The 13,209-nt window shown below is 42.9% G+C and overlaps 1 protein-coding gene across 4 annotated transcripts in view; it reads right to left on the bottom strand.

Moving 5' to 3' along the window:
- PTPRO (protein tyrosine phosphatase receptor type O) overlaps positions 1-13,209 on the bottom strand; it is an 814,046-nt gene that overhangs the window by 281,125 nt on the left and 519,712 nt on the right. For all 4 annotated transcript variants that reach the window (XM_069228459.1, XM_069228458.1, XM_069228461.1 and 1 more), the window contains exon 8: positions 8,129-8,249. In XM_069228459.1, the coding sequence (XP_069084560.1) occupies positions 8,129-8,249 (121 nt within the window). The remainder of the gene's footprint in view (positions 1-8,128; positions 8,250-13,209) is intronic.

The following is a 13,209-nucleotide window of genomic DNA, read 5'->3' as shown; positions in this document are numbered from 1 at the left end:
TGGTGGGGTCCCATGGGAGGTTGATTTCACCCTCCCCCCCCATTATCAGTCGAGAGTAATTGGGAAGTCCTGCAATCAGTTAATTCCTGTATTTCCAGAAATGTATGGTTTTAGTATTGGCTGCATAAATGATCAACAAATAAAATTCTTTACCAGATTTTGACAATTTATTGAGTATCCACCTCCCGTTTTGCTCAGAGAGCGTGTTTAAAACAGTGTTTTTTGCTTGTTCGTTAATGAGAATAAGAACCACATTTTTCTTCTTGTGTCTGGGTGAATCTATGACTTCTGAAAAACAAGGGGCATTGAAAGAGGAGTTGTATGGGTAGAAAGATTAGATTCTTGTAGAAGCAGTGTGTCACATTTGAATTAGTATGTATACTTGATCATTTTCCTCCTCTTAACTAAATGGTTCATCCCTTTTGTGTTGAAAAATAGAATTTGCAAAGACCACTCTTCGACATAGGTGATGTATTGAGGTGGCGGAGAGGTACATATAGAAAGGATAATCCGACTGTGATATTTGAGGGAACTGCACCTGGCAAGGAAGTCTAGCATCGAGAACCAACTGATATGGACAAAATTAATAAGTCAGGATCATTCTGAACATGGCATGGAAGATAAGGTAATCAGAAGAAAGAAAAGGAAGAGTGTAGAGAAATTAGGATACAACAAACAATTATAGCCCCCAAACTCAATTTCCCAACCCTACCCACCCTACCGCAACCCTCAAACCTGAAAAAGGAATCACATGGGACCCACTGGAAGTGACCAAACATCTCCTGGGCACCACAGTACAGGCTCGCAATCAAGTAAATGAGCTGAAACAGAGGTGCATTGATAAAATGCATCACAGCGTGCGTTTAGCTAAAGCAACTGAAATGGGTAAGCAACTCTAAAATACTGAGCATATGAAGTGAGGAACAGGCCACAAAACAAGTAAGTGGGCTAAACGATCCAGCAATCTGCAAAATACAACAGTTATCAACGGACATGGGCTGCAGTAAAACCAAGCAGATCAATGTATGTATCATTACTGTTAGACTTTTCATCCTTGGCGTGGTCTCCCTTAACTTTTTGCCTCTGTTCCCCAGGTTGTTGATGTGTGCTGGACTCTGATTTTACTGTTTTTGGTACTCTGGGCACTTTACCACTGCTAACCAGTGCTAAAGTGCAAGTGTTCCTGTTTAAAATGTGTACGTAATTGGTTCTCCATGATTGGCATATTTGTTTTACTGTTAAGTCCCTAGTAAAGTGCACTAGAGGTGCCCAGGGCCTGTAAATCAAATGTTACTTGTGGGCCTGCAGCACTGGTTGTGCCACCCACACAAGTAACCCTGTAATCATGTCTCAGACCTGCCACTGCAGTGTCCCTGTGTGTATTTTTACACTGTAAATTCGACTTGGCAAGTGTACCCACTTGCCAGGCCTAAACCTTCACTTTTCTTACATGTAAGGCACCCCTAAGGTAGGCCCTAGGTAGCCCCAAGGGCAGGGTGTAGTGTATGGATAAGGTAGGACATATAGTAATGTGGTTTATATGTCCTGACAGTGAAATACTGCCAATTTCGTTTTTCACTGTTGCAAGGCCTGTCTCTCTCATAGGATAATATGGGGGCTACCTTTAAATATGATTAAAGTGTAGATTCCCCTATACAGTAGATGGACATGTGGAGTTTGGGGTCCCTGAACTCACAATTTAAAAATACATCTTTTAGTAAAGTTGATTTTAAGATTGTGCGTTTGAAAATGCCACTTTTAGAAAGTGAGCATTTTCTTGCTTAAACCATTCTGTGACTCTGCCTTGTTTGTGGATTCCCTGTCTGGGTCAGTTTGACAGTTGGGTTGTTTTTCACCTCACACCAGACAGTGACACAAAGGGGGCTGGGGTGTAACCTGCATTTCCTGATTAGCCATCTCTGCTAGGAGGGTGGGGTGGAGTGGTCACTTTCATCTGAAAGGACTGTGCCTGCCTCTGACAATGCTGGCTCCAACCCCCTGGTGTGTGTCTGAGGCCTTGCCTGGGCAAGGCAGGATTTCATAAGTAGGTGTGAGTCCCCTCTGAAGAAAGGTGACTTCAAAGACTAAAATGGGTATAAGAAGGGCACCCAAATCTACAGACTTTAGAAACACTTCTGGAACCAAGAGGAACCTCTGCCTGGTGAAGAGCTGATAGCTGAGGAAGAAGTGCTGCCCTGCCTGTGACTGTGCTTTGTGGAGCTTTCCTGCAGTGCTGCTTCTGCCATAGTAAGAGTGCGAAGACTGGACTTTGTGTGCCTTCCATCTTGTGAAGAAATCTCCAAGGGCTTGAGTTAGAGCTTGCCTCCTGTTGTTTGAAGTCTCAGGGAAAGCAAAGACTTCTCTCTGCCAGCACCTGGGGTCTCTGGAGAGACTCCTGCTCTGACAAGTGGTGCCCTATCCAGTCCCTGGGCCCTTGAAAGGAAAGCTGATGGAAATCCAAGGAAAACGACTTTGGACGACTCCGGACCGACGCCGCTGCTGAATCCGGTGACGCCGCCTGCACCCGACGCTGTGACCTTCGCTGGAACGCGACGCTGTTCGCAGGCCCGACGCCGCTGCAGCCCCGCTGAAGACCGCGACTCCGTGGAAGTCTCAGCACCACGTCGTGACAGACGCCGCTCGAAGTGCACGGATTTAACGTTTCGCGCATCGGCTTGTTTTCACTCTTTACCAAAGGTACTGTACTTGGGGGTCTACACGACTCCGTGTCCGGCGCCGCTGGTGCCGGCTTGTTGGGAACGACTCCGTCATGATGCCGTGTTAACATCTCATCGAAGCATTTTTGTTTCTAAGCACTATTTTTGAGTTTAATCTTTAAAAATTCATAACTTGACTTGTGTATGTTGGATTTTTGTCGTTTTGGTCTTGTTTTGTTTAGATAAATATTTCCTATTTTTCTAAACTGGTGTTGTGTCATTTTGTAGTGTTTTCATTAAGTTACTGTGTGTGTTGGTACAAATACTTTACACCTAGCACTCTGAGGTTAAGCCTACTGCTCTGCCAAGCTACCAAGGGGGTAAGCAGGGGTTAGCTGACGGTGATTCTCTTTTACCCTGACTAGAGTGAGGGTCCTTGCTTGAACAGGGGGTAACCTGACTGTCAACCAAAGACCCCATTTCTAACAATTACGTGTTGTATTCACATTTATAACATTTGGTTTAATGATGCAGAGGATAGTTACAGCTGGAGATTGTAAGCAGTGAGGCTGTGGTGCATGCCTGCACAAATCGATAATTGCGAGAGTGAGGTGGAACAAAGAAAACAGGTGATAACCAAGGGGCATCATGGATTAGTGTCTATGAACAAGGTCAAACAGTTTTTTTAAACAACTACGATAAATTAACATAAATCACCAAGAAGATCAAACCACTGCCTGTGCATAAAGTAAAATATTTAGTGTAGTAAGGAAGGTAAGAAATACTTTACAAAATCCCTGTGGTAGAAGAGGATGTGTCCATCTCTGCTTCTTGAGTATTATCCAGGAGGGAAGCCAGGTCTTGTGGTCTTAAAACAGGAGTGATGAGCCTTTGTAGGTGATATGAAAACTGGCAGGGACTGAAAATGAAAAGGGAATGTTGCTCTTTCATAATCTAGGTCTGAGAGAGAGGAAGTCTTTTCTCGTTTGGACTGTGGGCTTAGAATATTCCTATGAGATGGTGACCCTCCCATGCAATGCACTTGTTTTTGTGTATAAATTCAGGTATTAGTTTCACATGGTCATAACACAAGGGTTTGCAGATTATTGGTCTGGGCGGTTCAGTTGTGATGACCCGATCGTTTTGTCATGTAGGGATGCCGTGCACTCTCAAGTTCAAAACGATTACCAAAGGAGATGTTAGCATTCTTCCAGAAAGGCAATGCATGAGCCATATTGTCTTTCACTGTTTTCAGGAAAACCGAGAAGTCTTATGTTGCCCCTCCTATTTCTATCTACAAGTTCGGTGATAGCTCATTGCATTGATATTGAGGTTTAATGAGGTGAACTGAGGTCTTTTATGTTGAGAGAGATTTATCTTCAAGGTCAGTAATGCGTTGTTAAGCTGCAGACAGCTTGTCAGTTATTTGCTTGATATCAGATTTTATATCAGCCACATCCTGTTGCATAATGTCCATGCTGACTTTTGTTGTTTGGGTAAGTTGCAAGACATCTGAACGTTTTTTGAGGATGGAGTCCATTGTGCCTTTTAGCTGTGTTGTTTTTGATGGGAGATTCAGGTGTAGGGGACTATGGGGGTCATTCTGACTTTGGCGGGCCGCGGAGGCCAAAAGGGCGCCCTGCGGCCCAGCAGGAAAGACCCTGCAGCAATGAAGCCGGCTCCGAATGGAGCCGGTGGAGTTGCAGGGGTGCGACGGGTGCAGTTGCACCCGTCGCGATTTTCACTGTCTGCAAAGCAGACAGTGAAAATCTTAATGGGGCCCTGTTAGGGGGCCCCTGCACTGCCCATGCCAGCGGCATGGGCAGTGCAGGGGCCCCCAGGGGCCCCACGACACCCGTTCCCGCCATCCTGGTTCTGGGAAGGGGGTCGGAATCCCCATGGCGGCACTGCAAGCAGCGCCGCCATGGAGGATTCTCCGGGCCAGGGGAAATCTGGCGGGAAACCGCTGGATCCCCTTTTCTGACCGCGGCTTTACCACCGCGGTCAGAATGGCCCTGGAAGCACCGCCAGCCTGTTGGCGGTGCTTCCGTGTCCCTCCACCCTGGCGGTCCATGACCGCCAGGGTTGGAATGAGGGCCTATGTCTTTGTCCTCTTCACAGCAGTTTTAGAGTCTTTCTCAGCCATCTTGACATTTTTAATTGCTTTATTGTTTTAGTCATTACGCGGCTACACATATAGGTATTGTCACTCCTGCGTTATAGATCTGATAGGTTGCATGTGCACTTGATAGTTGGCCTGGGGACAGAGCTAGTAATTGCAGTGCTGTATCTAGTCATAGGACTGCAGTTTTCAGAGAGTGGCACAGAGGAGATGTAGATTCCTGGATTGGTGTTGTGATCCTATATATGAGGCTGCTGGTATGAAAAGGCCCAGAGAAGATGTCTTGCTGGTAGACCGTGATTTATGTAATAAATTGGTACTAAGCAGGAATTGAACAGGCTCTCAATAGGCTCCTGACTGGTTGTAAGGCTCTTGAATAGGGCAGCAATTCCCCCACAGGCAAAGCACAAGACAGAGTGAGGGTTCAATCACCCCCTTCAGTTGTAAGAAGGTTTGTGATCATCGCTTGGTGCATTGGTTGCTTGGTCCATCAGTCATTTCTTTCATGGTCTGAACAGATCTGACCTCTGTCGGTCTCATTTGCGGCCTCCCCACGTTAGGGGTCAGGTGCGGTCATGATGGTGAATACAGATGGACTGTTTCTAGGTCCCGTTGCAGCCACACAAAACAGCAAAATGGAGGCTTGTCCAGTGTGATATAGTTAGCAGAGAGAGTGCAACCCCTTTGATTTGATTATTGTGTGGCTATGGGGGGCGCTGCCAAAAATGTGCATAAAAAGAGAGTAGTCGTTGTACTTTGTAGGGTAACAATTATCATAGGTGGAGGAGTCTGAGCATCAGGGAGCAATTTAAAGTCTTTCTAGTTGTGGCACACCAGCACGGGCAGAGGCATAGGTTCTACAGCGGGAGCCTTACTTGCTGTCCAGAGGTCTCACCAATCAGACACAGCAAGCATATGGACTGTAACTAACCTGTAAGTAGTGCTGTCAGGAATATTTGAAAAGCATAATGACTCACTTCATTTGGTGTGGAGGAAGGCAGATGGTCATAGGCCTGATGTGGTAGGAGTGATTAGGTCTGATCCTTAGTTGCGGCTGTGCCGCATTGCAGAAGCATGATTGGTGATGTTGTAGGAAGTCGGAAACTTTTTTCTAGTCATGTTCCATCAGGGTGGAGCTGCCCGGGAACTTTTTGGAACTTGAGTTGTTCCCTCCTCATGTTGAGGTGCCCTTTCCGTATGCTTTGGAGTGTGGTTGATGTGGTTAGCTCATTCTAGAGGCGATCATGAGACGCAGAGAAGACATAGCCCAGGCTCATGCAGCCATCTTCCTCCACGTCAGGTCACGCCCCTTTTTTTGGGCTATTCTTGAATTGTTCCTACTTGCATATAATGTGCTCTGTTAGTTCTTAATTGTATACAATTTTAAACAATAGGCAAGTGGTGGGTGGACCAAAAAACGCAACCCGTGTGTGTCCAAAATGTACTTCACACTAATATAAGCTTAAGGAGGGACGTGTCAGCCACCAAACACCACGCAAAAGGGGGTAAACGCCCCAATCATATTAAATTCAATCCCCGAGCTACTTTTATTTACCACACATTAGTAGCAGCTTGAAATTGATTGTTCACAAATACATTTGAGTGCTGCCGACTGCCTTTATGGCAAAACACGTGTTGGCTACACGAGTTTATGGAATCTAAGAGAACTACATATATGACATGATCTACTCTGAAGACATCAAATAAACAAGTGAACTGATGAACATTTTGGACCTGCTAATGTATTTGTTGACAATCAATTTCAAACTGCTACTAATATATGGTGTATGAAAGTAGCTTGGGGGAATTTACAACCTGTATACAATTTGCTCTGATGCTTTAGCACCTTGCACATGATATATAAAAAGGCTAAACAAATAATAAATGCATAAGATCCCAGTGCTATCCCATTCCATTGACTGTTCAAGATTGTGATCCTCACTGCAAGCCCTGCCTACCTTTCTGTAACAAAACGCTAATACCCCTGTTTTGCCGAGATTCATATTTACCAATTTAATCTGCACCTTCTCAGGTCTTCACCTGCACCTGCACCTACAACACAAAAAGCCGTAAGACTGAAGAGGGATCTTAGTCACGAAACAGAGTCCAATGGATGGATGTGGAATCCCTGAATAACTGCTGCTTTTCAATCCAAGAGCTAATCGTAGTGTTACTCTCTGCAGCGCTGGAGTTATATCGCACCCCACGGTGGTGCCATTGGCCAAAATGGTAGGAGTAGCAACATTAACGTCACATTTCATGTGAACCCTCGATCAGGAAGTGACACCTAATGCAGTTTGACTTCCAGTCAAGGAATGTCATTTTCTTTCTTTTTTTAATAAAACATAATAATAATCTGTTGTACTCTTGAAACTACAGCCTGGAAATTAAAAGCTGAACATTCTTATTTTTAAAGGAGCATCACTTAAGTTGGTTAAAATAGAGGTTGATGGTTCTAGTACAGTGTCGGCCGGTGACCTTCAACAGTGGAGGGTCATCAAGCCCAGTGCCAGTCCAGTGGCAGGCACTGTAATAAACAATACCTTTAGACCCACATTACACAGCTCTTAATCATGACTTGTTGTGACTTAGAGCTCTGGAATAAGGGCTGCAGGCAATGCGAGTTTCTCACAGTGTATGTCAGTGGGCTAAAAGATAAAAAAAATAAACAAAAATGTACTTACCTCGTCTTCACTGCAGTCAGCGCGACAGCACCTCGTGGAGCCTCAGCCAGCTTCCCTCTCCAAATCCCGATGCCGATCTCATGCTGCAGATCAGCAGCATGAAAGCAGTGCCAGGATTGGCTGGAGCGACTGCCTCGGCACTCCAGCAGGCACAGGCCTGTGCCTGCTCTCCACCCAGCTGTGTGGAGAGGTTTACACTGTGCATGTCAGGCTGGCCACTGCAAGACAGCCGGCCAAACTGACATGCTTAGCGTAAACTGGTAGAGTGAGCAGCACTCCCCTACAGCCAGTCAGCAGCAATGCACCACCCCCAAACACTGCTCGGGCTGGGAGCAGTGAAAAATTAAATGGTAATTTGTTTTATTGCCATTTTATTTTTCATTTTTGCTGCACTGTCAGCAAGGGAGCAACGCTCCTCTACCCTAATGGAGGGTGTCGCCGTTGCTAATTACGTTTCCATCTTAGAACCACTCATGACTGCAGAGCTAGTAGTGAGAAGAATCATTGCTTTCCCTTCCTGACCATGCATGTCTGGTAAATGAGATACCAAATTATTAAACAGAAGGAAAGAAAGAGTGTGGCACATGCATTTGGAACTGCCCACCTGGCCAAAAGCGCAACTGTGTACTATTTCAACAAAAGAGGTGATGCGGTGGAGAGCTTACCAATAGCAAATGTTAAGGGGTCAGATGGTGGGCCAATCAAAGGGCCTTTCCGCAGATAAATCGTCACTTGATAGTGGGCGCCTGGAACCAGGTTCTCAATAATGTCATTCGTCATGTTGACCTGATTGAGAGAAGAAGTCATAAAGTTATGAGAAGCAGTTCCAGAATATTTCTAGTCATTTTCAATTTCTAGCCACTGCATGATATTACTACTACTATAACTACAACTAATATAATAATAATAAGAATAATAGTATTGGTAGCATTATTAATATTTATTACAGTCTTCTCACCAAACCCCTGGACCTTAACTACCTCTTAATCACTCCAGATGTACCTATATTATTGATTACTAAAGGATGATACACTCTGTTCTGAAACCCATAAATTAAATGTAGCAGCTGATCTTGGCAGTGGGTGAAGTAAGCGACTACTGATTTATTTTATTGGTATACTCATGGGGGCTCCCAGAAGATGGTGTAGTTTATTAGTTATTCGCAGACCGCTACCAAACTTCATGGTTATACTCAATATGTAAATAATGCGTCTAAATCTGGAAACCATAAATGACTCATCTGCAAGCCACCAGCAGGGGATAAATTGTATAAAGTATTCAGGTGTATAGGAGTTTTGCAACAGTCATTTGCAATGTAACTAAAGTTGTGTACACACGTATGTTGCCCAAGAGGTCTGTGGGCTGTAATAAAGTAGTGTAGACATAAGCGTGATAAAAATTACAAGTGATTCTCTTGAGTACTACAAGTTTGTTCATGAATTAAGCCTGGGACCATCTATGTGAAAACTATATCTCAGGGTTTGCCTTGTATGCAAACTGTACAAGAAATAACGGCTCAATGTACTACGTGCCTGCAGCACACATCCAGTTTCACAATTTCCATGCAACATTTTCTGTTGTATTTGCTTTGGTGTATCTGCATGAACCAGGTCTATCAGGAGCAAATCTTGCATGACAAACAACAGAGTAAGGAAATTACATGGGGCAGGCATACCACACTTATCAGGGTTTATGCACCATTACCCTCACATATAAAACATTATGCACACTCAACTGTGTTCAAGCAGACCCCTCCACCAGCACTAAAAGAAACAAAACACTCAATATATCTATCTCATGCCGGAAGCCCTAACCCTACTCACAAGGACAGCTGATGGGATCCATACAAACTGCAATTCTAATTCATTAAACACATACACTGCAGTTGATTTCTATGTGGCAGCATTACACTGACTAGAAAATGATTTATCCAGAAGTTGAGCCTATGATATTTTTTTGCAGAAGCCTTCCTCGTGCTGGAGCAAAAATGAATAAATCTATGCTAGCTAAGCCTTAACTACTTCTAGGTTGTGGGAAACGTCAGTGTGATTCAATATCTCAAAGCAATTGGGGAAGGCCTCTATCCCTGATAGAGAGTACCAAGCATGACAAGAAGAGTAATACTGGCTCTCAATCCCCATTTAAGCTCTAGATGGAATTAGAATGCTTGACATATATGTAGTGCATGATATATGATTTAATTAACAGCAAATCTGCAACAAAAACAAAGGAACAGCATCCTGATTATGATGAAAATGGGATATATCTCAGGCATACATTCTGAAATCCACTGTAAAATGACTGTCTCAAGACTACTCCACTAGATGCTGAAGAGATGGTAATCAAATTGGGATCTACTTTGATAATGAAGCCACGTGTAATCTACCCTAATTGTTTAAGTGGAAGACTATTAGTTCTAATGGGAATTCAAATGATTGCAGAGATGCATAACTCATCAATATATCTTGGAACTGTGCAAACAAGGGATGCGTTAGGAACCAATCAATGGAATACCATTCAAGGTTCCTTGATGATAGGCAGGTGAGCCAGTAGAGCTGATACTGTTAATTTCAGTTGAAGCCCCTCATGAAGGCAATTCAAGTGTTATACAGTCTTGCACTCTATACAGTGTCCATTAACAAAAAACAAACAGCAGATGTTGACTGGTGTTATACTTCTTCCTAAATTGCTGTTATCGCTGGAGAGAAATGGTCAAATTACAAGATGATTTCTGGCTCTGAACATTTAGCGTTCCAACGCTCGAAAAGCTGGCTGAGAAAATACATTTTTAGCTGAGAAAGCTAATGAATCAGAATGAAATCAAGCAGAGGCACTCACGTTTCTATTACCACCATGCAGAGTAATTGGGGGTACCACAACATCCAAAGTCAAGTTTTGATTTCTAACAATATTAAGGACTATTGAAGAAGAGATCACTTTAATTTGTCCTTTTGGCGACGATCTGATCTACAGAATGGTATTACCACATTGTATTATGCCTTTACTATCCGGATCCTCCCCACCTATGGATAAAGATTGGAAGATGATTTATAGATTTTGTATTCAGTTTCGTGTGCTATTTAAACGTAGCTAGACTGGCAAATCAATTTAGGCTATTTTGTTTAGGGTGGCAAGTAAATGTTTTTGGGGATTTCTAAATCTTGTGAATGGCCATGATGCTTTTCTGTTGTGATCTACTCATTATTGGTTGAAACAAGGAAATTCTAAAAATTCTCAGACTCAAATGTGAAAGGACTATAATACAGCCTTTTCATTTGTCAATGCTTGTTTCATTGAAAATGGGCATGGGAGGGGATTTATTCCTTTAACTTATATTTGCACGTTGAAGAACTGGGTGTTTGAGTGAATGGATGGGAACTAAATTATTAGATGGTACAGAAGTCTACACCTTGGGTAAACCGACATTCAAAATGAGCAAGAAAATCTGGGGTAATTTAGCATTCAAACTGAACAATAAAAACCTTTACTAGTGTAGTTGGATTGAAGTTGGAATTCTCAAAGAAGGGGGTCTATGGAAAGAGTATCTGATGCATATTGGTCTCCAGTAGAAATATACTAGAGATCTCTCCACTTTTATAACCATTGTAAGGTGACCAGGGGGACTTTGATAAACATATTTAGTCTCGGATTAAAATTGCTTATTGTTGGTAAGTAAAATGTCAAAAAAGTAATCACACACTAGAAAGTGTTTGAGCATCTCCAGTCCTAGCCTTTTTGCAGCATGTGGCAGGTAGTCCTTTGACTGTTGCTAACAAAAATGATGTTTGTATGGAGCACTGGCTTGTGCAATACATATGTGAGAGAACAAGCTTTAAATGGGTATGTTCCATTATGACCCTCTTAATGTATGTAAATGTTGTTTTCTTGAAGTAACAATGTAACCTCTGAATGTGTGTAAAGGTTGTTTTTTCGAAGTAACAATTTAGAAATCTGGAAAGATACCTAGGCTGCTAGGACTGAAATATATCATTATTTTTTTCTTTGATCTCTTCTTCTTTTTTCCCACACAATCCTATTCCTTTTCCTTATTTCTGCAAAATCCTCAAAATTCCCTCCAGATAGTCTGAGGTCACATATATGTTTGAGCTAAAGCTAATGAATGTCCAACTGTTTCTATAAATCGCTCTTAGATTCTCCCCGGCATGGGGAAATATTTCGGAATAAAAAATTAAGATGTTTTTCTTTACTTGTATTTATCTTTTATTTATCTTGGGTGGTGTGTGCCAGTAGGTAGTTGTAGTTAGGACCTAGTTTTCATTGGAAAAGTATTTTTTGGTTTGCCTATCACTTTGGTGCTGCTTGACGAATCTTAGAGAAATTTTCCCAACAAAGTACCTTACTTTGTCTAGTTTTGCATGGAAGGTTTTGTGGTGATTGGTGAAGTGGGGGGGCTGGGAAAAAGGGTGGAGGGGGTGGGGTAAAAAAAAATGTTTTATAGAGATTTTAGACATGACTACAGTCACTGAACAGAAATACACCAAATTTGGCAGAAAGCTAGATCTTGGTCCAGAAAGATCTCTTTTTGTGATTTGGTGTAAATCGGTGCAGTAGTTTCAGACAAAATAAAGGAGAAATAAATATAGATATCTAGGTATGTGGATCCTCCATGGATCTGGCAGATCTCATGGGCTGCCAACACTTCAACCAGGAAGTGTTTAGCAGCCATCTTGGGACACAGGACTCAAACCGAGTCCCAAACAAACCTTAAGATAAAACAAAAGGGGGCAGAGTCAGAATACTGTGAGCCCCTATGCCTGGTGGTGGGGTCCCACAGGGACGCCGCTGAGGCCAAAAACTTGTTTTTGTTCAATTTTGCCATGAAATGACAGAGGATCTGTGAATCAGCTGCAAAATTGGAGAAAAAAAACAAGTGTGGGGCTTGCTTTTCTTTGCCGCCAAGGTGGGCCAGGCCCTGGGGGAAAAATATGTATCTACTAATAAATACACACTGTATTATTCCCATTTGCCCGTTGCCTTTTTAAGTTGCACATGTCATTAAACTTCAGTTAAAGGGCTAACGTCACCTCAAAATTATTTTGACAGTTTTCAAATGTCACATTGTTTTCAAGCTGAAATTATGACAGCTTTAGGTTTGAGGTAAAGGGCATTAATGTGTCGCATACCTCAGGGCAATCTCCATTTGTATGCGTCTGACTGGTTGAATTTTCCTACAATTTCCCTATTTCCTTCAAACTACCTGCGCCCTGACCACTAGGGTACACACAGTTAATTGAACTGATGTTTGCTTTATCTTGAATAACACCATAATTGATTGAGCCCATGGGCAGCACAACTCCAGGACCCCGTATTTTACAGCAAAAAGGCTTTCATTTGCCCATGTTGGCGCAGAGATTCCCCGTGGTACAGAAAAACAGTATATATATTTTTGTTTATTACAGACACAAAAAAGACTCCCTTGCAAGCTTTTCGCTCTGCAGAGCAGCACTTCCCTAGAAATCGCGCAGTTGATACTACAGCATTTAGGAGCTAAAGTCACACAGTCCTCCACACTTTCTGCCACTTTACCCCTGGATTCAAAGGAAACCTCTCAAGTTAGGTGTGCTGCCTCTGACAAGGCCCCATTTGTGTAAGCCGTGTACCTGGCCCGAAATTTTTTTACAAGCAACAAATGTAGTTTAATTACACATGGTAGCTCACTGGCAAATCTTTCATTTGTTCAGCAAAGAAGCGGCAGCTCTGTTATATTTGTAAACGTATAGCGTCT

This window comes from Pleurodeles waltl, chromosome 4_1, assembly GCF_031143425.1.
Source record: "Pleurodeles waltl isolate 20211129_DDA chromosome 4_1, aPleWal1.hap1.20221129, whole genome shotgun sequence".
In the NCBI taxonomy this organism is placed as follows: domain Eukaryota; kingdom Metazoa; phylum Chordata; class Amphibia; order Caudata; family Salamandridae; genus Pleurodeles; species Pleurodeles waltl.
Note: the sequence above shows the minus strand (reverse complement) of the source record. Positions and strands in the feature narration are given on the sequence as shown.